At 37.2% G+C, this 21,819-nt stretch overlaps 1 protein-coding gene across 1 annotated transcript; it reads left to right on the forward strand.

Moving 5' to 3' along the window:
- The first annotated feature begins 1,569 nt into the window (after positions 1 to 1,569).
- Positions 1,570 to 9,022, forward strand: LOC131436198 (protein commissureless 2 homolog). Its single transcript, XM_058604791.1, has 2 exons — positions 1,570 to 2,268; positions 8,330 to 9,022. The coding sequence occupies exons 1-2, from the start codon at positions 1,857 to 1,859 to the stop codon at positions 8,761 to 8,763; spliced, it is 846 nt and encodes a 281-aa protein (XP_058460774.1). The 5' UTR covers positions 1,570 to 1,856; the 3' UTR covers positions 8,764 to 9,022.
- Positions 9,023 to 21,819: the final 12,797 nt, after the last annotated feature.

Genomic DNA, 21,819 nt, shown 5'->3' on the forward strand with positions numbered 1-21,819 from the left:
CGAGTTTTTTCCAAAATTACACTTATTTTTTAAACCCTAATTCAAACTTTTACTTTTTACAGATGAAAGTACTTATATTAAAACATAAAACAATATTTTTCTTTTTATTTTTTCAATATGACGGCTCTGAAAAAGTTGCCCAATCCCGTTCGATTTGTTGGCGGGTGTCATCATTTCGTCGTAACCAATGAGGCACATAACCATAGAGAGACATCTAACGAGTAAAATACCGTTTGGTTTACGTTGATACGTGGTTCTGAAAAAAGCCGAACAAAGCTTTTATTCACGACTAATCGTGCCTGGGCATAAACAAAAAAACACACAAATATGCAACTCATTGTCTCTAATATTTCGCCAAATCATGATATATTGAGACAGGTTTCATCTTCCCTGTTCTGGACCAAAACAACACAGATACAAAAATGCAGCATTTCGAGCTACTCTCCAGTTACCGTTTTGTGATTGTTTACGCTTAATGTAATTTGAAGTTCTCATCACATAATTAATCAGATGACTAAAGAAAACATTTAAGTTAATTTCAGAACTAACCGTGTTAGAGCATCCACTGGGGAATCAAATAAGTAGTTGTTAAGTTCTTCACCAACCGTTCAGTTAATTGTATCAATATATCTATCTAATTTGATGCCTCTACTAGTGTTTCAGATACCAAGACATCACATTCGGAGAAATATAATCAGGAGCACACCAAAATAAACTCGGCGCCTTTTTTAGCTGCTCATTAAATAAATTAGAAAAGAAAGAGAATAAAAAAAAGACGAAACTTGTTCCATGAAAATATATTACCCATTTTTACGTTCCCCACTGTTTGTTTATTAATGATGAATAGCTACAATATACAAAATGAGTACGTCCAACTTTTTTCCATTTTTCCTTTCTGTCGAAAAAACACCACATGCTAGGTAGTTGGAAGATGAGATTTAATTCTTTTCTAGAGTATGAGAAGAAAGTAGCTACCTTCTACGCGTGCCAGCAATAAAGTATGGCACAAGTTTTGGGGAATGTTTCGGATGTAAACAGAAAGGTAAGTTTCAATTTCCGAAGTGACTTTTCGAATGTGATGAGGAATGTTTTAATTTCATAAGTAAATTTAAGGTTATAATAAACGAGCAATGCTTTATATCTGAATTAATGTTGTATAATTTTGTTTCTCTACGTTCCTTGATAATCTAAAATACAGTATCAATATAATCACTTTTAAATATAATTGAATGCATCTGCTTCTAAAAGACCAACGTTCACCAAGGGATTAATTGTGACATATCGGAATTCCTTGTTGACAAACTCTCTGTGTCTCTGTATACACATTCGTGTCTATTGTATATCTATACAGATGCATGAGAAAAAAATTTCCGCTTCTTTCATGAAGCGGCGAACAAAAAATCGCGTCATATTCGGTTTTCACTCGATGCCTCCTGGAACTCAACCACAGTCGGAAAGCATGCCATCACAGATACTTTGGAAAAAATAAGCATACCACCCACCTCCCGCTTGGAATGCAACATGCTACTCACATACATTGAATGACTTCCAGTTTTCTGTTACCCTGCTTCCACGCTTAACGTGGTGAACAAACATACTCAACCAGCCAACGGACTAGTCGAACAAAAATCAGCTGGTCGAATTGTCTGTGTTGGAACTTTCCCTCAATGAAACCGGGTCCCTACTTTATGTTGCGATACAAACCGTCAGTCTCTTCACGGATGCCCTGCTGAACGGATGTGTTAACATAGTTGTTTGCTCCGAACATGGTGTTGTGGTTTCCTGCAGCATAGAAAAATTGAGTGTTCGTGATTGAACTTGGAAACAGTTCTTATGAAGTTTACAAGCGCAGTATCATGTTGGATAACCCGGAACCGCGAATCACGTTCGAAGTACCTACTGATTTGGACTTCGACAAGTTGATTCGTGACAACAATTACACACTCTACTGGCAAAATTTGCACAGCGAACCGTTCCGAGAGAAATCGGCCGCATCAGCGGATTCAGTGCTCGGAGATCGCAACTCAAGTGATTTTAATCTGATGAGCAGTTTAAGGCATTTCGCCGGTGAACGAAGTGGTTCGGGTCTAGGCGGCATCGGGTGGGGAATATCGACCGGTATTAGTGATGGGGCTGACGCTGGGATGACACTTGTAGATTCCAGCTATTTGTGGATAGCAGCCGTGATGGTGCTGCTGATTCTGTCCGGGTTATTTTGCGTGTGTTCCTGCTACTTGTACTACAAATATCGGAAGTGGCAAAAGTGCGGTGAGTAGTTATACTTTGATGAGCTATTTAGTGATTTAGTTCGAGAGGTCATTCGCGTTGCTCACATCTTCGGATGAAATTATATATATATATATATATATATATATATATATATATATATATATATATATATATATATATATATATATATATATATATATATATATATATATATATATATATATATATATATATATATATATATATATATATATATATATATATATATATTATATATATATTTTGTACTGAATCGGTGATCGCCTTGGCAAAATGTAAAATTACTGTGAATTACGGGTAATCTTATTTGGTAAATGTAAAAAAATCTACTGTTTGCTCAGCGATGGATTAAACGTAGAAAAGATTTTGCAGTGTTATTGTATGACATAGTGAACACAAAAGCTAGGATTGAGGATGATGGGATGTTACAATAAACCAATTTGTATATTTTCCCAATCCAGAAGAAATGACACGGAGCAATGCACAATAGGGTGGGATAAAATGCCTTTACTGTTTTTGTTACACGTGTTATTCACTAAGTTAAGCTAACTATTATGTCAAATTTCAGCAAAAAAGTGTAATAGCAAATATTTTCAGATCTCCATTATCAGAATCGGATACTATATAAAACTTGGCTCTTCGTACCCGGCCTCAGTTGAAAAATCGGTTTTTGACAGTGAAATTTTTTCTTATGAGAAAAAAAATTTTAGTAGACGGTCAATTTATAACTATTTGGGACTATTGTTTAATGTAAAGCAGTTGTAAAGTCTAAATCCTTTTGCGAAACTTGATCATTCGGTTTCAACAGACTTCGCATCCGATTCTTAGTCTAACGTACAGAGTTATTACTTGGCTACATACTTAGTGTCCTTCAGCGAACTTATAATTATTTTTACCGACTTTTACACAACTTAACGTCCCGCAATTAGTTTAATAATTAACTCGTTGGCGAATGCTTAGCGAAACTGAAGTTTGTTTGAGCTGTCTTTTAAGGTTTGCTTGTAGTCGGGTCTAAATAAACGAATATAATAATAATCATCATGAGCTGTACTTGTCGGTATTTTAGAACAAGAACTCAGCAAATATTATGCAGCTTCATAAGCACCTGCTTTTAGTTGACATATAACCGAACGAAACGATAGAAACAGCTGGTGAGCATAGAAATTATCACTGTTGAATTTAGTACCCTCAATTCATTCTTTTCATTGCAAATTCGCACACAAACGATAATCGATATAATTGTGTTAGCATAGCTGTTTGCTCCGAACGTGGTGTTGTGGTTTCCTGCAGCATAGAAAAATTGAGTGTTCGGGTTTAAACTTGGAAACAGTTCTTATGAAGTTTATAAGTGCAGTATCACCTGGAAATTTGTCAGAATTGTGTGAGAGAAGCAAGTTGCATTGTCAATTCCTCCTCTTTTTTTCTACTCTACTCAGAATTTGCACGTTCCATTGCGTTCCATTTTTGTTTAAATTTGAAAAATTTATTTCTATAAAATATGCAAACCTAAAATGTAAAGTTGAAAAGATGAAAGATGAATAGACCCAATAAAAAATCAATTTCAACATAAACTGTAGAAATTCTTTGAAAACCAACAGAATAACCAATCAATCAATCAATCAATTGGTTTACATCGACCATTTTGTTAGCTGGAGTGTATTGTGCTGTCAGAAACAAATCGAAAGCAACGCCACTCTCGCTTTGTTCTGTTGCTCCAGCGAAGTTCACAGTTTCCCAATGTCATCTAGATTTCCATGCGATATGGTAATAAATTATCTCGTAACATTCAGTCTCAAACGCATTGATTTCTAAACATGCAATATAAACTTAAAATGTATTGAGAAAGAGATATTCTGTTGTTGTGAACTCTGATAGTAAAAACATGAAATTGTATTAATTTCTGTAAAAATACGTGGGTCATAATCAAGACGACAAAATATGTATAATGTAATATGGTTTTATCAATTGAAGAATAGAAAATGACAGTTCAACTGACATCGCTCAGAGTATTCGCCGCGCTGGATTGGCCAGCGAACTGCAGGTTAGTTGTGCTCCGACAATGTCACCTGACTTTTGCACTGACATTTTCACAAAAAAGCGAAAATTCACTGACATTTCTAATGTAAATCGGGTTGACTGAGTAGCCAAATAAATTATTTTTACTCAATCCGTCTGGGAGATAATGTGGCTAAACGTTAATAAAATACTGACCATTTAAACGGAAATCTAGTGCATATGTTTGCTCAATACTATTCACTATTACACTATTCAGTGTTTAGTAGAATATTTATGACAGAATAAAAAATGTTTAACCATTGAATTCTACTATAAGTATATCACGTCACTATACACATTCAGTATGTATCACAACAACACTTTTAAAAACATGTATAAACGTCACATCTAGGGATGTCGGAAATTTCGAATTACTCGATTATTGAATAATCGAGTATAATTTTCAAACTAATCGATTGAAATTTATTCGATTATCTGGATTATTAATCGATTACTCGATTATTCATTCGATTATTACTATGGGATTTTTTTAATTATTCGATTAGCGCAATAATCGAATATTAATTTTGAGCTAATCGATTAAATATTACTCGATTATCTGGGTTAATACTCGATTACTCGATTAATCGATCGATATTACGACATCCCTAGTCACATCACAGATACGTATTTCGAATGCTACTTACATTCTTCATCAGTGTATCAGATTTCTAAATAAATTGAAAGAATGCTGCAATGTTGTTCCATTTATATGAAACGGAGGTAGATAGATTCTTAACAACAGGTAGAAATACCTTGAAAATTGCTTAGGGTAGTGTTTTCTATGTTTGTTTGTCCCCTGTGTGTAGGTAGTAACTTAAAGAGCGAGGAAGACATATTTACTTGGTCTCTGTTTATTAAGGAAGTGGAATTATGTTTGAAAATTTCTAAACTTTCAGCTGTATCTAATTTCCACGGGTTAGAAATTTGTCTTAAGATTTTTATGTCATTAGTAGTGAACTCGTGGTTTTCGGAAAAGGCATGTTCTGCTACTTTTGACTTGAAATGGTGGAATAATCCTCTTTCCAAATCATCAGATGCATTTCCTAGTTCTGCTATGTGTTCCTTGATACGGGTACCTAATGTTCTCTTTGTTTGTCCAATGTATAATTTATCACAATGAGAACATGAAATTTTATATACCCCAGATTTTTTCAATTTATTCAGCACCGTCACTTAAATCGGCGACACAAAAACCGTAAAAAAGTTCTAAACTGGTCTCAAAACTGCAATTTCGCCTTTATCACTTTTTCGATTGCTTGTGTTGCATTTTGATGATGTTTTATTAAAAGATAAATTTTTATTATTGTCGATTACAATCGGAGTAGTACCTAGTTACTCCGTTGTCCTTGGATGTAAATGTCTTCTTGTTTAGTTTCTCGCAAGGTTTATTGTAGTGTAAAGGTTTCCGGTAACATTGATATGAGTTCAGCTGATTGTCCATGATTTTCCAATGATTACATTGTTTTCCGTCCGAAAATCACAAAGGAAGGACTTGGTTTTCTTAAGTGTATGGGTAATACATGAACACCGTTCATGCTGGAGAAAAATTTCCCACACTAACTTTTCGATTGAAAACAATCTCTCCGTACTGAGCCATGTCAAACAAAATATTGGGAAGCGACTATAGGAAGGTGAGCACACTCACTTTTATTGCATGATCCTTTACGTACGCTGGTATATTGTATTTAATGGTTTCATGTTCAACGTACTGTACGTTGTTATTGTCAGCTGCGTATTTAACTGCCCTCGCGGGTAGATGAAAATAGACAACATCGAAATAATAATTGCCATCATATCTTGTCTTGATGTTTATGTACTGTCATAGCGATACTCGATATTTCATATAAGGAATCAAGAAATTGTACAACATCCATTTAACTTCAAAATTAGTTATTCTATGTTATTTCGTTATTGACGATTTTTTCCAACTTCATGAGGTACAATTGATCCCGTAGTTCTATCTTCAGATAAAATACTATTGAATAAACTGCATCAGATATAATTCTATACTGAATGCAACAATTTAAAATAACTGAAAAATTCGTCTTCTGCAAATATTTTGCTCTGGGTTTGGTATTACATTGATAGAATTTTCTACTTTGATACTATTTTCTCACACTGATTTTGTTATGATTTTTGATATTTAAGCTCTTACTTCAAAATAATGGTAATTTATACCATTGAGATTGGTTTGGTTTTATTAATAAAATTTGCTGTTGGTCTGCAAAATACTTCTACGTGGGTTGCACACTCAGAGAAGAGTCGAATGTAAATTGTACTATTACATTTGTTCAATTGAGATGCATTTACTCCTTAAGAAAAACTGTAATTTGTTGAATCGATGGTGGAATTTTGAACCGCGTTATCGGTGCCTTTTGTGCGTTAGGTTTTACCATCTCGAAATGGTCTTATTATTCACTACACTGTATTGTTCTTAGTTTCTAGGTCACAAAAGGCACAGAGGTCAACTGTTGGGCTAATATTACAATTAGTGTTAATTTGAAAAGCATGCATTGTGCATTGTGCAACTACTCGGAACTAGTTTGCATGTTCGAATTAGAACACGATTGTTCGGTTATTCTGAAAAATTTGTCGCAAATCATTAATTTAAATCCAAATTCATTCATTTAAATCCAAAAAGCAGAGATCAACTTACAATAAAATCAAGGTGTAATAGTGAATAGTATTGAGCAAACATATGCACTAGATTTCCGTTTGAGCTGTTAGTAGAATATTGCCACTAATAGTACTGTTGTTGTGTCGTTTAATTCTACTATGTCATGTCATTACACTTGCACAAAGTCACTATTTTCACAAAAGTGTATCAAACGTAATAATACATATACGAATTTCGGAATGTTATTTACATCCTTCTTCAGTGTATCGATTTTATAAGTTTATGGAACTTAACTTATAAAACCGATACACTGAAGAAGGATGTAAATAACATTCCGAAATACGTATCTGTATTATAACGTTTGATACACTTTTGTGAAAATAGTGACTGTGAAAATAGTGACTTTGTGAGAATGTAATGTCGTGACATAACGGTACAACAGCAGTACTATTAGAAACATATACAGTTTTGATGTTCAAATTGCTTTGCAAATAATAACAAACCGTTCAATCAAAATAAAAATAATTCTGTCAAATGTCAGTTATAGTAAATAGATAAATAAAGTTATAGTTATAGATAAATAACATTATATCGAATAAATTTATGCCAAATGAAACCAAAATTTGTATATAGCGTAAATTTATTTCCTAACTTTGTCCAATAGTAATCTAACCATTCCATTTGCATTCCATCTCTTCTCGAACAATTTTGTATAACGTTTGAAAATGATTAATGACCCGAATGTGAAAATACATTCCTCCTCAATTTCTTATATTTGGTCTTGGCATTGCTTCGGTTGAACCACACATGTTACTCCCACCTTCCAAGAGAGCTGGGTAGGAAATGATTAATATTGGTAGAATTCACTTCCATACTATTTGGTAGGTAACCACTTCTCACCCCTGCCGTACTGGATGAATATCATTTCCGAGCGAAATCCATTCGCTGCACATGTTGACAAATTTCGGGGGCTGTCCTTTCATGTGTAAGCTGTATGTTGCATTTGTCCACCCTTGGTGGTGAACGAAGCGACAGTGAGCATTACATTAGATTACGATGCAATCTTCGTTTTATAATATTTTTGCTAGTCTCTCCTCTACTGGGTGTGACCAATTCGATCGTAATATCGGTATTTGGGCACGAAATACCAATATTGTGGACTTATCACTGGGGTGTGGTATGATGAAATCAATGCTAATCTAATGGATGTCGTTCATATTTATCATCCTTTGAAATTATTGCGCTGGAATGGTGTAGATGGATCTAGAGTATGCGCGCGAATTTAGCTCGACCATTTCTTTTGCACAACATCAGTGTAGCATTGAAAACGAAATTGAAATCACCAAAAACTATTTACTTATGTTATTTCTTATATCCACATTTCAGTATCAGTTGCCACCTGCCACACTTTGTCGAACTTGGATGTCGAAGCACCACCACCTTACGATGTCGAAATGCTTCCCTCCTATACGATAGCTTCCGGGTTACCAACGTACGAGGATGCTATAAGGCATCTTACCTCCCGCCAGCGGACGTCTTTCGGATACGAGCTTGCTCGGAGGCCTCAATTGCATCCTCCAGGTTTAATGAAATTTTTCGAGTCGCGTCCACAAAACTGGCTCAATGTCACCGTATTTGAGGAAATACGCTACAATTTTGTGGGCCGGGGAGATACGACGGAGCGCGTGGAATCGGTACCAAAAGTTATGTCCGACAGGACCATCAGTAAGCTCTGCGTCACCAAACCGGAAAACAACGCTGGCTTGTACAAAATTCAAGCGTGTGTGCTGGAAAACGAAAAGAATGCCGCATCCAATTGATAATGTGACCTACTGCCAGTGGAACAGTGACTGTGTTATTATGTAATTATATTCTATTTTATTAAGAGATTGAAGACTGTGTGTATATTTTATGAAAAAATGATTGTATATTTTATGATATTAAGATTTTTATGAAAAAGTTGTACATTTCATTTAGTTTTACTTTAATGAGTGTGAAATACTAAAAGTTTCGAATGACAGAATAACGTTCGAGTGTGTAGAGTTTTTAAATAATACTAAATAAAGACTGGTAAAGTAGTGATCCTTTGTAAAAAAAAAAACATTTCTCGATTTATACCACACCCTTCGGCTCCGATGACAATCTAATAAATGTTGACCCTGCCATTCCTTCAATTTCAAATTGCTACGTGCTTTTAGAATGCTGGATTAATTCACACGGTGATAAATAACAGGATTTGGGGTAAGTACGTGCCTGAAGCGTAATAACAAATCTTGCTTATAATTCTCGACTTCAACATTACCTATACAAATAATACCAGCTGGTATCGAATTCTTATTGCAACTATAATTTGTCTATTCTGCATGCAATATCGGTGAAGCGATCGTCATCTTGGATTTGGAAACGACTTCAAAGATCTTTTTCTGGCATCTAGTCATCCGATTTATTTCGAAAATACCCATACTACAAGGGTTTTCAACGAATATCGATAGACAGGATGCCGCCACCTTGGTAATACATATCTGCATTACAGCGTATGATATTCTCAGTGGAAGTGTAGTTACGTGACACTGTATAATTCAAGGGTAACTGAAAAGGTTTTGAAGTCTTTTATTTTTCAAAGTCAGAACTGCACATGATTCAGGGAAATGTATTAAATTATGGTAAATAACAAAAATATTTTTATTAATCACTCCAGAGACGTTTTTCTAGTTCTCGACAACATTTCACTATATTACATTTTATTCATAATTCCATTTTATTTTGAGACGATTTTGAAATAATCAAATCTGATCCACACACGGTGCCGACTTTTATACTTCCACGACCAAATTCAATCTAAATTGATTTTAGCGTGACCGAGTTAAATCAACAATAAATGAAACTGGTTTGTTGTTGAAGGAACATATGCACTTTATTATAAATAATGCATCAGATATAATTCTTTAGGTTTATAGCTTAGTATATATTTAGATTCAGATCCTACTAATAATGATGTCCATTGTGCTAAACATGAATATAAAAAAAGTTATAAGTTACGAGATAATTAAAGGAAGTGCGTATACATGTTCTTTCTACGGATTCTACCGAGCAGTATGTATGAAAATATACACAAAGGTCTTTTTTTATGCGGTCTGTTTTATGCGACTTTTTATTTATGCGAATTTTCAGAGTTATGCGGGTTTTTATGCGAAGTCTCAAAGTTATGCGGTTTTTTATGCGAGTTTTCAGAGTTATGCGGTTTCCTTTCTGCGGTTTTTTTTATGCGAGATTTCAGAGTTATGCGGTTTTTTATGCGAATTTTCAGAGTTACGCGTTTTTTATGCGGTACGTAAACTAGCATGGAAAAAAGACTTCAGTGTATGTCGAAATATTAATGAATTGCGACTATCATCGAAAGCCACAAACAGTATCTACTGCATATCTACTTTAAGAAAAACATCTCGAAACAGAGTAGAAGACGACAAAAAATCTCCTCCACTATAGCAATAACGAAGAAAACATGAACGATAATTAGATTAGTAAACCAACAGCCGCTCAACCGTCGCGGAGTAGTAATGCAAACCTCTATCCCCAGGTAAAAGAAGAAAGTATTGTTTTCGGGTATATATATAGTGATAAAAAGAGAAACGTTTCATTGGACAGTGCAGTGAGAGACTGAAAAAAGTGCTTTTTCCTCAGGAAGGTTTTTTGCACTCTACTGGAAAGAATATTTACCGATTGCCTCGGACCGGGTCTTGGCAGCCGTTCACCGTTTTGGAGCTTCAGCTAAATAAAACTTTCTTTTCCCTGTTGTTTAATACCACTTTATTTGCACCCCGATCTTGACCGCACGGACACAAGTCCGTGACATGACAAACGATATAAAATTGCCTGACCTTCCCCCAGATAATCAAATGAATGTTTTTGATGGCAATAAATCTCGCATTAGAAGCTATCCCAATGGGCTTGCACTCCCGGCCGGACCGTATGCTGTTTACATCCGGATCAAAACCAATGGAAAAAAATAAACCTCTTTAGACTATCAAAGGACCAGACCTTGCGATATAATACAGTACAAAAAATTTAAAAAGTGCGCTCGGATAAGCTTAGGGTCTTGTTAGCCGCGAAGTCGAGATAGACGGCGTGATCACCGATCCGAGTTTTACTTGCGGGGACGTTCTTGAGCATGGGACAGGCGGTTTTAAAACCCCCTACTCAAAAATGATTGTATACTGGACTGCAAGCAATTGCGTTCAGTATCGACCGCTTACGTCCTCCTGGACCGAGTTCGTTTACCTGTTCGCCTTTTTGTGCCGCGGGTCATGAACTGCACCAATTGCAAAAAATTGGGACATACAGCATCCCATTGTTGCAATAAATCCCGGTGTATAAATTGTGAAGATAGTCATGCGGATAACTCCTGCAGAGAAGACAATGAAAAGTGTCTCTACTGTAAGGAGGGGCCGCATGACCTCTCTGATTGTCTCTGATTTCGCGTACAAATTGCGTAAGGATAAAAATAAGCGTTCACTCAAGCAACATTCCAAGCGCTCATTTGCGGAAATTTTGAAATGTGCTACGCCACCTACCGAAAATCCTTTCGCTTACTTGTCAACTGACGAGAGCGAATATGATGACCCCCTCGAAGGTACATCTTCGGCTGTCCCTCATGACTCATTAATCAGAAAGAGGTGAAATATATCCTCTCATAAGCTCCCTAGTAAGGGTACGAAGATTTCTTTAGAGGGGGCTCCTAAAACTACAGCAACAGAAAGTGGTTCCAAAAAACCGGAGAAAATTTTTTTCAGGTCTTGGAAAATTAAATTCCGTGCAAAAATTTTCACCACTTCCTGGGACTTGAAAACCTCCGAAAGTCCCTAAAAATCAATCAGAAAATTTACCAAATACTGGGTTTGTTAATTTCTTTGCTATCGTGGACTGGATCATGACTGCCTTCAATATTTCAGAACCTCTTAAAAGTCTATTAGTGGCTTTCATTCCTACAGTTAAAACATTTTTGAAGCAGTTGACTGCAAAACGGCCCCTTCTTTCAGCGATCGTATCCTTCGATGGCTAAGTCACCCCCCTAGGTCACGGATACAATCACTGTTATTCAGTGGAATTGCAGAAGTATCATCCCAAAAATAGACCCTTTCAAACTATTAGTAAACATTCTAAAATGTGACGCATTTACTTGTGCGAAACTTGGCTAACTTCTGAAATACTTAGAGTACTTTTGGGGATCAAACAGTGCTATTCTTTCTATAGAATTAACCTCCTATCGATACCAGGTGTTGAAGTTGTCGCATGTCATGTTACAATCAAAGGTAAGGACCTTTGCATTGCTTTCATATTTCCCCAAGAGCCTCGGTTCGGCATCGGCAGCTCAGTGATATCATAGGGATCCTTCCCGCACTTACGTTGGTTTTAGGAGACTTTAACTCACACGGTACGGGATGGAGCTGTCTTCACGACGATAACAGATCAGCTATGATCCATGATATTTGCGACAACTTCAATATAACAATCTTGAATACGAAAGAAATGACACTGCATCAATCCCTTTGCCCGACATCAGAAGAACCGAAATTCAAATGGCATTTGATCGTAAAGAACAAATGGCGTCAGATTTCCTAGACATCAAGGGGGCTTTCGACTCAGTTTCCATAAACATCCTATCTGAGAAGTTGCATCAGCATGGTCTTTCACAAATTCTGAATAACTTTTTGTATAATCTATTGTCCGAGAAATACATGTATTTTGCGCATGGTGATTTGTCGACAATACGATTCAGTTACATGGATCTTCCTCACGCCCCCTTTTATATAACTTTGACGTAAACAACATTGATGAATGTATCAACACATCTTGCACGCTAAGATAACTTGCCGACGACAGCGTTGTGTCTTTTATAGGACCCAAAGTTGCAGATCTCCAAGGACCATTGCAAGATACCCTCGACAACTTGTCGACAAGGGCTCTTCAAATGGGTATCGAGTTCTCTACGGAGAAAACTGAGCTGGTTGTATTTTCAAGGAAGCGAGAGCCAGCACAATTACAGCTTCAACTAGGGGGTGGAACCATAGCTCAGGTCTTCACATTTAAATATCTCGGGGTCTGGTTCGACTCCAAAGGCACCTGGGGATGTCACATTAGGTATCTGAAACAAAAATGCCAGCATAGAATCAATTTTCTTCGCACAATAACCGGAACTTGGTGGGGTGCCCACCCAGGAGACCTGATGTACCAAACACCGACATTGTCCGTAATGAAATATGAATGCTTCTGCTTCCGATACGCCGGCGAACACCCGTTTCGTTAAACTGGAAAGAAATCAGTATCGTTGTTTGCGTATTGCCTTAGGTTGCATGCAGTCGACTCACACGATGAGTCTCGAAGTGCTCGCGGGAGTCTTACCGTTGAAAAATCGATTCTGGGATCTCTCATATAGGTTGCTTATACGATGCGATATCTTGAATCCGATGGTGATTGAGAACTTCGAAAGGCTTGTCGAGTTCAATTCTCAGACCCGTTTTATTTCCTTGTATTTTGATTACATGGCTCAAAATATTAATCCTTCTTCGTTTGTTTCCAACCGTTCTCATTTCTTGGATACTTCTGATTCTACTGTGTTTTTCGACACATCCATGAGAGAAGAGATTCGTGGAATTCCGGATCACATATGCCCTCAAGTAGCCCCTAATATCTTTCATAATAAATTTAGAACAGTCAACTGTGAAAAGGTGTTTTACAATGACGGATCAAACATCAACAGGTCCACAGACTTCGGCATCTTCATTAATAACAGCACCGCTTCGTATAAACTCAATGATCCGGCTTCCGTTCACGTCGCAGAATTAGCTGCTATTCAGTACACCCTCGAGATGATTCACCCTTATCGTCCCGGGTTGGCGGTTCAGTGCATAGGATGCTGGTCTAACAAGCCAGTTGTCGTATGTTCGAGCCCCGACCTGGAAGGGTTCATAGTGTCAGTAGGATCCATAGTACTAGCCATGCAATGATTCTGTACACTAAGAATCGGCTGCGAAGTCTGTTGAAACAGAAAGGCCAAATTCCACAAAAGGAATGTAATGCCAAGACTTTGCTTTGCTTCGAGATCATTGAAAACTTGCCCAAAGACCATTACTTCATTGTCACGGACAGTCTAAGCTCTATAGAAGCTCTCCGGGTAATAAAGCCAGGAAAGTATCCCCCATATTTCCTGGGGAAAATACGGGAGCATTTGAAAACTTTATCCGAAAGAGTATCGCGACACCAGGTCGAAGCTACTGGAATCCCTTAGGGCCCGAGGTAGACCGCCTGAGGTTACGTTTCGGGATGTGTTGGCAAGTCGGGATAGTTCATATATGCTTCTCATAAACCATTTCCTCAAACACATTAATATCCAAGTGCAATCTGTTATACCTCGCACAGAATGAATAATCTCCACCTACAGGTTCGACACTAACATCCGCCCGATTCTCTCGTTCCCCGTCCACCATCTTCATTGGATCTAACAAGATCACTAACTTTTTCGTTCCTCCTTTCCCCGTCTCTTCGCTATCTCGATGGTAACTAATTAGATCTCTGTAGTTTTCAGACATTTTGTTTTCATACACCCTTTTTACCCCGCTTTTCACAATATTTACTTTTTTTCATTCTCTTCCATAATATCACCATCACCGCCTACGGAAGACCGCTCCAGTCGATGACCAGCATACGGGCCACACGCCGGGCCTTCGTAGTCTGGGGGTGTTTCTCGCGGACCCACACGGACCGAAGGAAGTGACCATAGATATTTAACAACGCCATCTGGAAGCCTCATGCAATATTCAATTCACCGGCCGATCCGAGACGACAAAATCTAACAGCCTTTTTGTTCTAACATTTTTATTTTTTCCTACTCATGTTTACTGATACATTCAGATACCGCTTTTTGAACTGAAGTATTGGCAATACTAATTCAAGAACAGATAATTTAGAAACTGTTATATTTAAAGTTGAGGCGAACTGTGTTTCACTTGCATTTCTTAGAAAATACACTTTATTTCAAAAAAATGGTTAAGGAGATATTTTTTTAAATTTTTTCTAATTGTGTTCAAACATTGTGTTCCTTTCATTGATTTTTTTTGTCGTTCTAAATTAAAAATGGTGAAATAAACTTTCAAAACATTGGTCAAATTTGCGTCTTTGACCATATATTCGATTAAAACAAATTGACCGAAACGTCATATATAAATTCAAATAGATTGGAATGGTATGATCTCTGTTTAAGTATATCGAGTATTGTTTCTTATAATATCAAGATGGATATAGGTGATTTAAATACATTTAAGGAAACCTATTAAACAGGCAGTTATCAAACATTTACGGTGATAAAAAAAACGAGTGGAACTAGCTAAACAATGTATTTCCGAAGCTGCTTAGAACTTCGTTCAGTAACGTAAAGAGAGTTTAATTACTCATACAACGGACTTATTAGAATGCATGACTGAGTGTGTTTTTATTGTGAATATATTTGAATTCGGTTTTGACCGCGGGGTCAGACTGAATGTATTATGCTGCAGTGGCGGTATGAAAGATTTCTGATATCTACAACAACATCATCCAGCATACCATCAGCTTACCCTCATTAGGTAATACTCATTAAGTTGGAGGTTAAAGGATGTTTCACATTACCGCTAATGACGTTCGTTTATCTGGAAGAGAAGAAAAAATGTAGTGTGTTAAATTATGTTCCAATCAAAACAGAACAGAAGACACATGTAATGCCACATAAGTACCCAACATATATTTTGTCCCTTTCAAGGTTAAAAAGTAACCTACCTCTCAATCATCACCGCGGGGAACTCGGAAGATCAAGTTTTTTCTCCTATTTGAATAATGTCTGTTGAATATTTTGACAGTTGACTTCTACCAGAGGCCTGTGATGTTTCGAGTTCGATTGTGTCAACTTTGAACTTGGAAACTAAATTTTCTTACTTGACAAATTGTATCAGGATTCAAAAATCATGTCGATTGGAAGAAAATTAGAAACACATGGGAAGTACTGCTGCCTGTGCTTGAAAATGAAAATTCTCTAACAAAAGTTGGACTTGGAAGATTAAATGAGCAAAGAGCGAAAGAAATGTGGGATGAACGATGGTTTCTGTTTTCGGCAGCTGGATGCAATCAGAAGCGCTGTAAGGTACATTGTGAAAAGTCGGAATCATCAACCGTGGTTTTGGTCGTAGGAAAAAAAATTATGTGGGAAGATGAGAGCTGGAAAATATGTAACATAAATTACCACGAGGAATAACAAGTTGTCAAGAGATTTACGAGTTTGGTTGGAAATTACATAAATTTAGAACGTAATTAGCCTACAGATACTCGGAATGTAAAGAGATCATGTGACCAAGAAAACTAAGTTAGTAGTAATATCAGATTTTGGAAACTTCATTCATTCAACCGTATGTAAATTCGTGTAATGAGAAATTTCACCTATCGGAGTAATGAAGTCTTTTTCTTAAAGTTTACATGAAAAATTGACATTATATTCATTGTAGAGTATTTTTGATGACTATTTCTAGTGCTTTGGAAATTGGAAATCCATAGAAATAGTTTTGTAATTTTAAATTACTGGAATGGAAGAAAAAAAGGAAAATACACTATGTTACACACTTTAACACAGGCATTCTGCTATCTTGACGAACTAAAACTAAAGTTTTTCTCAGTTTCCAGTAGGCCTCCACTGAAAACTTGTTTTTCACAGTGAATGCGATATGAAATATTTGATTATGGAAAAGAAGCAATTTCCAATTTCGGTTACTCATTGCAAACTATAGTTGAGAAATTCCAGAGTTGTGTATCATGGTATCAGACCTTTATTCTTTTCATATACTTTTTAAAGAATTAAAAAATAACCTAGTTCGTGGTTCCGTGATCAAAAACCCCAAAAACGTAACTGAATTCATTCTTGTTTTTAATCAAAATTCGATGAAAATATAATTAATTAATAAAAAGCAACAAATTTACTCATAAAGATCATTCTTCTAGAAGTAACCGTTTTCGAGATACACCGTTTAGAAGAAAAAGGGCGCAATTCAACAAAAATCTGAGTCCCTATCTAAATGTTTCGAGAACGACTACTTCCAAAAAAAAAATCATTTTCTGTTGATTAATCGGCAATTTTTTATCATGAGCTTGAATTTTTGAAAATGGAATATGTTTTCTTGGAGCACCTTTTTTTAGTGCTCAATCGCTTTCATAGAACCATTTTTCTACCAGTAATAGTTTCTGAGTTCAAGTTATTTGAAGAAATTTTCATGCAAAAACGCCTACCTCCTTATCTAAGGTGTACAAAACAAATGGTTTGTCAGTTTTAACACGTGTTCCTTTTAACACAATTCAATCGCTTTGGTATTCGTTAAATAGATAGCAATGGGAATAAGAACAATGAAAAGAATGAAAAGAATTAAATTTCTCATAGCAACCATCAGGCCTTTATTTTTAGATCATTCGATACCTAACACCGACGATCGCATTTGGTGACATCGTAGATGAGCCTAGAGGAATAATTGAGTTAGATTTAGTTGAAATTCTACACTGCAAAAAGAACCGACACAAAACTACTTATTCCAACCGTACCACAAAAACGTTGCACCTCGAAAAGGGGAAATCTTCTAACCTTCTCGAAGAATTTTTTTTTAATGTCTGACCCTAATAACTCGGGGAAATGCCAGCACGGATTAAGACATCACCTTAAATTGGATAGGCAGGCAGTCTTCCCGTGCTTTAGAATTTTGTCGTGTTTTTTTTTCAATCCGCTCGGCTTATCCATGCCAAAGAGATGGGTGACACCCGAACCGGTATTTAGCAGCCCGAGGGAATAGAAAATTTGTATGTTTTGGTTTAAAACTGCTTCACATTTATTGGAACTACACACGGAAAAGGGTTTTTGTTAGAAAAAATCTATCTATGCTGCGGTATGCATTTGTGTGATGTATGTTGATTTGATCTTAGCTGAGTATGATTAGATTTATCGTTATGTTGGAACGTCTTAAATGACGAAACTTTAAGTCGTTTATAAACAATCAGTCAAATCCAATTAAAAGTTTTAGCATCAGATGGTATTTAGTTGGTAAAGCTCACTCAACAAATTTGCGTGCTATTCTAGTTTACTTATAATGCAAGTAACAATTTCATATTGCAGAGAAAATATCCTGATGACGCAAAGTATGATACAAAATAATTTGAAATACCTGCCTAAATTTAAATTTGAGAACGTTCGTAAGTAATTCCTACTTAAACTGTGTTACGTTTTAATTTACATATTAATAACAAATTAAAAAAGAAGGTCTTTCAAGATGATTTTGCGATTTTTTTCTTTCGAACAAAGGCTATGCAATAACTTTAAAACTCGACTATAAGGAATTAGAAAAATAGATAGCATTCGACTCAGTTCATTGAATTCTAGAATGTTTCACTAGAAAGGATTTCCACAAGCTAAGATTCAAATGAATGCTCGAATTCTTTAACTATTTTTTTATTCAATAATATAATATATTTTTAGGCACACTGCTTAAGCTCTAAGATCCCAAGGGTGTTTTCTAATCTTAATTATCGACTAACTTAAAACTAGAATAGTATCATTAGATTATGTCGTCTCGGATTTTCGAAAATCCAGCTTTCAGCTGGCGATTGGCAGCGGTCGGTGAATTGAATATTGCATGATTGAATATTGCATGGTCACTTCCTTCGGTCCGTGTGGGTCCGCGAGAAACACCCCCAGACTACGAGGGCCCGGCGTGTGGCACGTATGCTGGTCATCGACTGGAGCGGTCTTCCGTAGGCGGTGATGGTGATATTACGGAAGAGAATGAAAAAAAGTTAATATTGTGAAAAGCGGGGTAAAAAGGGTGTATGAAAACAAAATGTCTGAAAACTACAGAGATCTAATTAGTTACCATCGAGATAGCGAAGAGACGGGGAAAGGAGGAACGAAAAAGTTAGTGATCTTGTTAGTTCCAATGAAGATGGTGGACGGGGAACGAGAGAATCGGGCGGATGTTAGTGTCGAACCTGTAGGTGGAGATTATACTTTCTGCGCGAGGTATAACAGATTACACTTGGATATTAATGAGTTTGAGGAAATAGTATATGAGAAGCATATATGGACAATCCCGACTCGCCAACACATCCCGAACTGGAACCTCAGGCGGTCTACCTCGGGCCCTAAGGGATTCCAGTAGCTTCGACCTGGTGTCGCGATACTCTACGCACGACCACACGACATGCTCGATGTCCTGATAACCGTCGTCGCAGGTGCAGAGACCGCTCTCCGCGAGCCCAACACGTCGAAGATGTGCGTTGAAAGTGTAGTGATTTGACATGAGCCGCGACATAACACGAATGAAATCGTGACTCACGTTCATCCCCCTGAACCAAGGTTTCGTCGATACCCTTGGGATAATGGAATGTAGCCATCGTCCCAGTTCGCCATTGCTCCACGAATCTGCCTTTTCATTTCCCGGAATGGAACAATGCGAAGGGACCCAGATTAACGATATTAAATAAGATCGTTCAGATAAAGTTCTCAAATGTTCCCGTATTTTCCCCAGGAAATATGGTGGATACTTTCCTGGTTTCATTACCCGGAGAGCTTCTATGAAGCTTAGACTGTCCGTGACAGTGAAGTAATGGTCTTTGGGCAAGATTTCAATGATCTCGAGGGTGTACTGAATAGCAGCTAATTCTGCGACGTAAACTAAAGCCGGATCACTGAGTTTGAAAGAAGCGGTGATGTTATGATTGAAGATGCCGAAGCCTGTGGACCTGTTGATATTTGATCCGTCAGTGTAAAACACCTTTTCACAGTTTGCTGTTCTAAATTTATTATGAAAGATATTAGGTGTTACTTGAGGGCGTATGTGATCCGGAGTTCCACGAAACTCTTCTCTCATGGATGTGTCGAAACACACAGTTAAATCAGAAGTATCCAAGTAATGAGCACGGTTGGAAACAAACGAAGAAGGATTAATATTCTGAGCCATGTAATCAAAATACAAGGACATAAAACGGGTATGAGAATTGAGCTCGACAAGCCTTTCGAAGTTCTCAATCACCATCGGATTCAAGATATCGCATCGTATAAGCAATCGATATGAGAGATCCCAGAATCGATTTTTCAACAGTAAAACTCCCGCGAGCACTTCGGACTCATCGTATGAGTCGACTGCATGCAACCTAAGACAATACGCAAACAACGATACTGATTTCTTTCCAGTTTAAAAAAATGGGTGTTCACCGCCGGATCGGAAGCAGAAGCATCCATATTCCATTACGGACAATGTCGTTGTTTGGTACAGTCTGATCAAGTTTCCTGGGTGGGCACCCCACCAAGTTCCGGCTATTGTGCGAATAAAATTGATTCTCTGCTGACATTTTTGTTTCAGATACCTAGTGTGACATCCCCAGGTGCCTTTGGAGTCAAACCAGACCCCGAGATATTTAAATGTGAAGACCTGAGCTATGGTTCCACCCATTTGAAGCTGTAAATGTGCTGATTCTTGCTTCCTTGAAAATACAATCAGCTCAGTTTTCTCCGTAGAGAACTTGATACCCATTTGAAGAGCCCTTGTCGACAAGTTGTCGAGGGTATCTTTCAATGGTCCTTGGAGATCTGAAGCTTTGGGTTTTATAATAGACACAACGCTGCCGTCGGCAAGTTGTCTTAGCGTGCAAGATGTGTTGTTACATTCATCAATGTTGTTTACGGAAAAAATGTATAAAAGAGCTTAGGGCTTAAACATGAGCCCTGAGGAAGACCCATGTAACTGAATCGTATTGTCGACAAATCACCATGCGCAAAATACATGTATTTCTCGGACAATAGATTATACAAAAAGTTATTCAGAATTGGTGAAAGACCATGCTGATGCAACTTATCAAGATGTTTATAGGAACTGAGTCAAAAGCCCCCTTGATGTCTAGGAGAACTGACGCAATTTGTTCTTTACGATCAAATGCCATTCGAATTTCGGTTGAAAGCAACGCAAGACAATCGTTCGTTCCTTTGCTTCTGCGAAAGCCGAATTGTTTATCTGAAAGTAAGCCATTAGTCTCGACCCAATTGTCTAGACGAAACAGAATCATTTTTTCGAACAATTTCCGGATACAGGAAAGCACAGCAATCGGCCGATACGAATTGTGATCGGAGGCTGGTTTTCCTGGTTTTTGAATGGTAATAACTCTTACTTGTCTCCAGTCATGTGGGAGAATATTATCCTCAAGAAGCTTATTAAGTAAATTCAATAAACGTCTTTTAGCAGAGTCAGGCAAATTTTTCAACAAGTTGAATTTGATTTTGTCTAACCCCGGAGCTTTATTGTTACATGATAAGAGCGCATGTGGGAACTCTACCATCAAAAACGGTGTTTCGTTTGTTTTTGACGTCGCGGCTCGGGAGATCCTCTGGTCCGGAGCAGAGTCTGGGCATACTTTTTTAGCGAAATCGAATATCCAGCGGTTAGAATATGCCTCGCTTTCGTTCGTGGTGTTTTTGTTCCGCATGCGTCGGGCTGTCTTCCAAAGAGTGCTCATCGATGTTTCATTTGTTAATCCGTCAACAAACCGGCGCCAGTAATTGCGTTTTTTCTTATTTAATTAAGTTCTTCATTTTCGTGTCTAACGTCGCGTAATTACGATAATTATCAGGTGTTCATTTGGCTCTAAACTGTTTGAACGCTACCAACGCTATCAAGAGCTATTCGCATGCGGAGCGAACGACTGTTCAACACCGACTGTGATTTATTTTTGGTTCTTTCTGTACTTTATACTGTGTTGATCTGATGATTTTTTACGTGGTTGTAGTGGTTAGATGATATTGATATTCGAATTAAGATGAGTATTATTCA

Source organism: Malaya genurostris, chromosome 3 (assembly GCF_030247185.1).
Source record: "Malaya genurostris strain Urasoe2022 chromosome 3, Malgen_1.1, whole genome shotgun sequence".
Lineage (NCBI taxonomy): Eukaryota > Metazoa > Arthropoda > Insecta > Diptera > Culicidae > Malaya > Malaya genurostris.

Coding starts and splice junctions, on each gene's coding strand:
- LOC131436198 (XM_058604791.1), top strand. CDS start 1,857: ATGTTGGATAACCCGGAACCGCGAATCACGTTCGAAGTACCTACTGAT. Junction 2,269..8,329: donor TCGGAAGTGGCAAAAGTGCG/GTGAGTAGTTAT, acceptor TCCACATTTCAG/TATCAGTTGCCACCTGCCAC.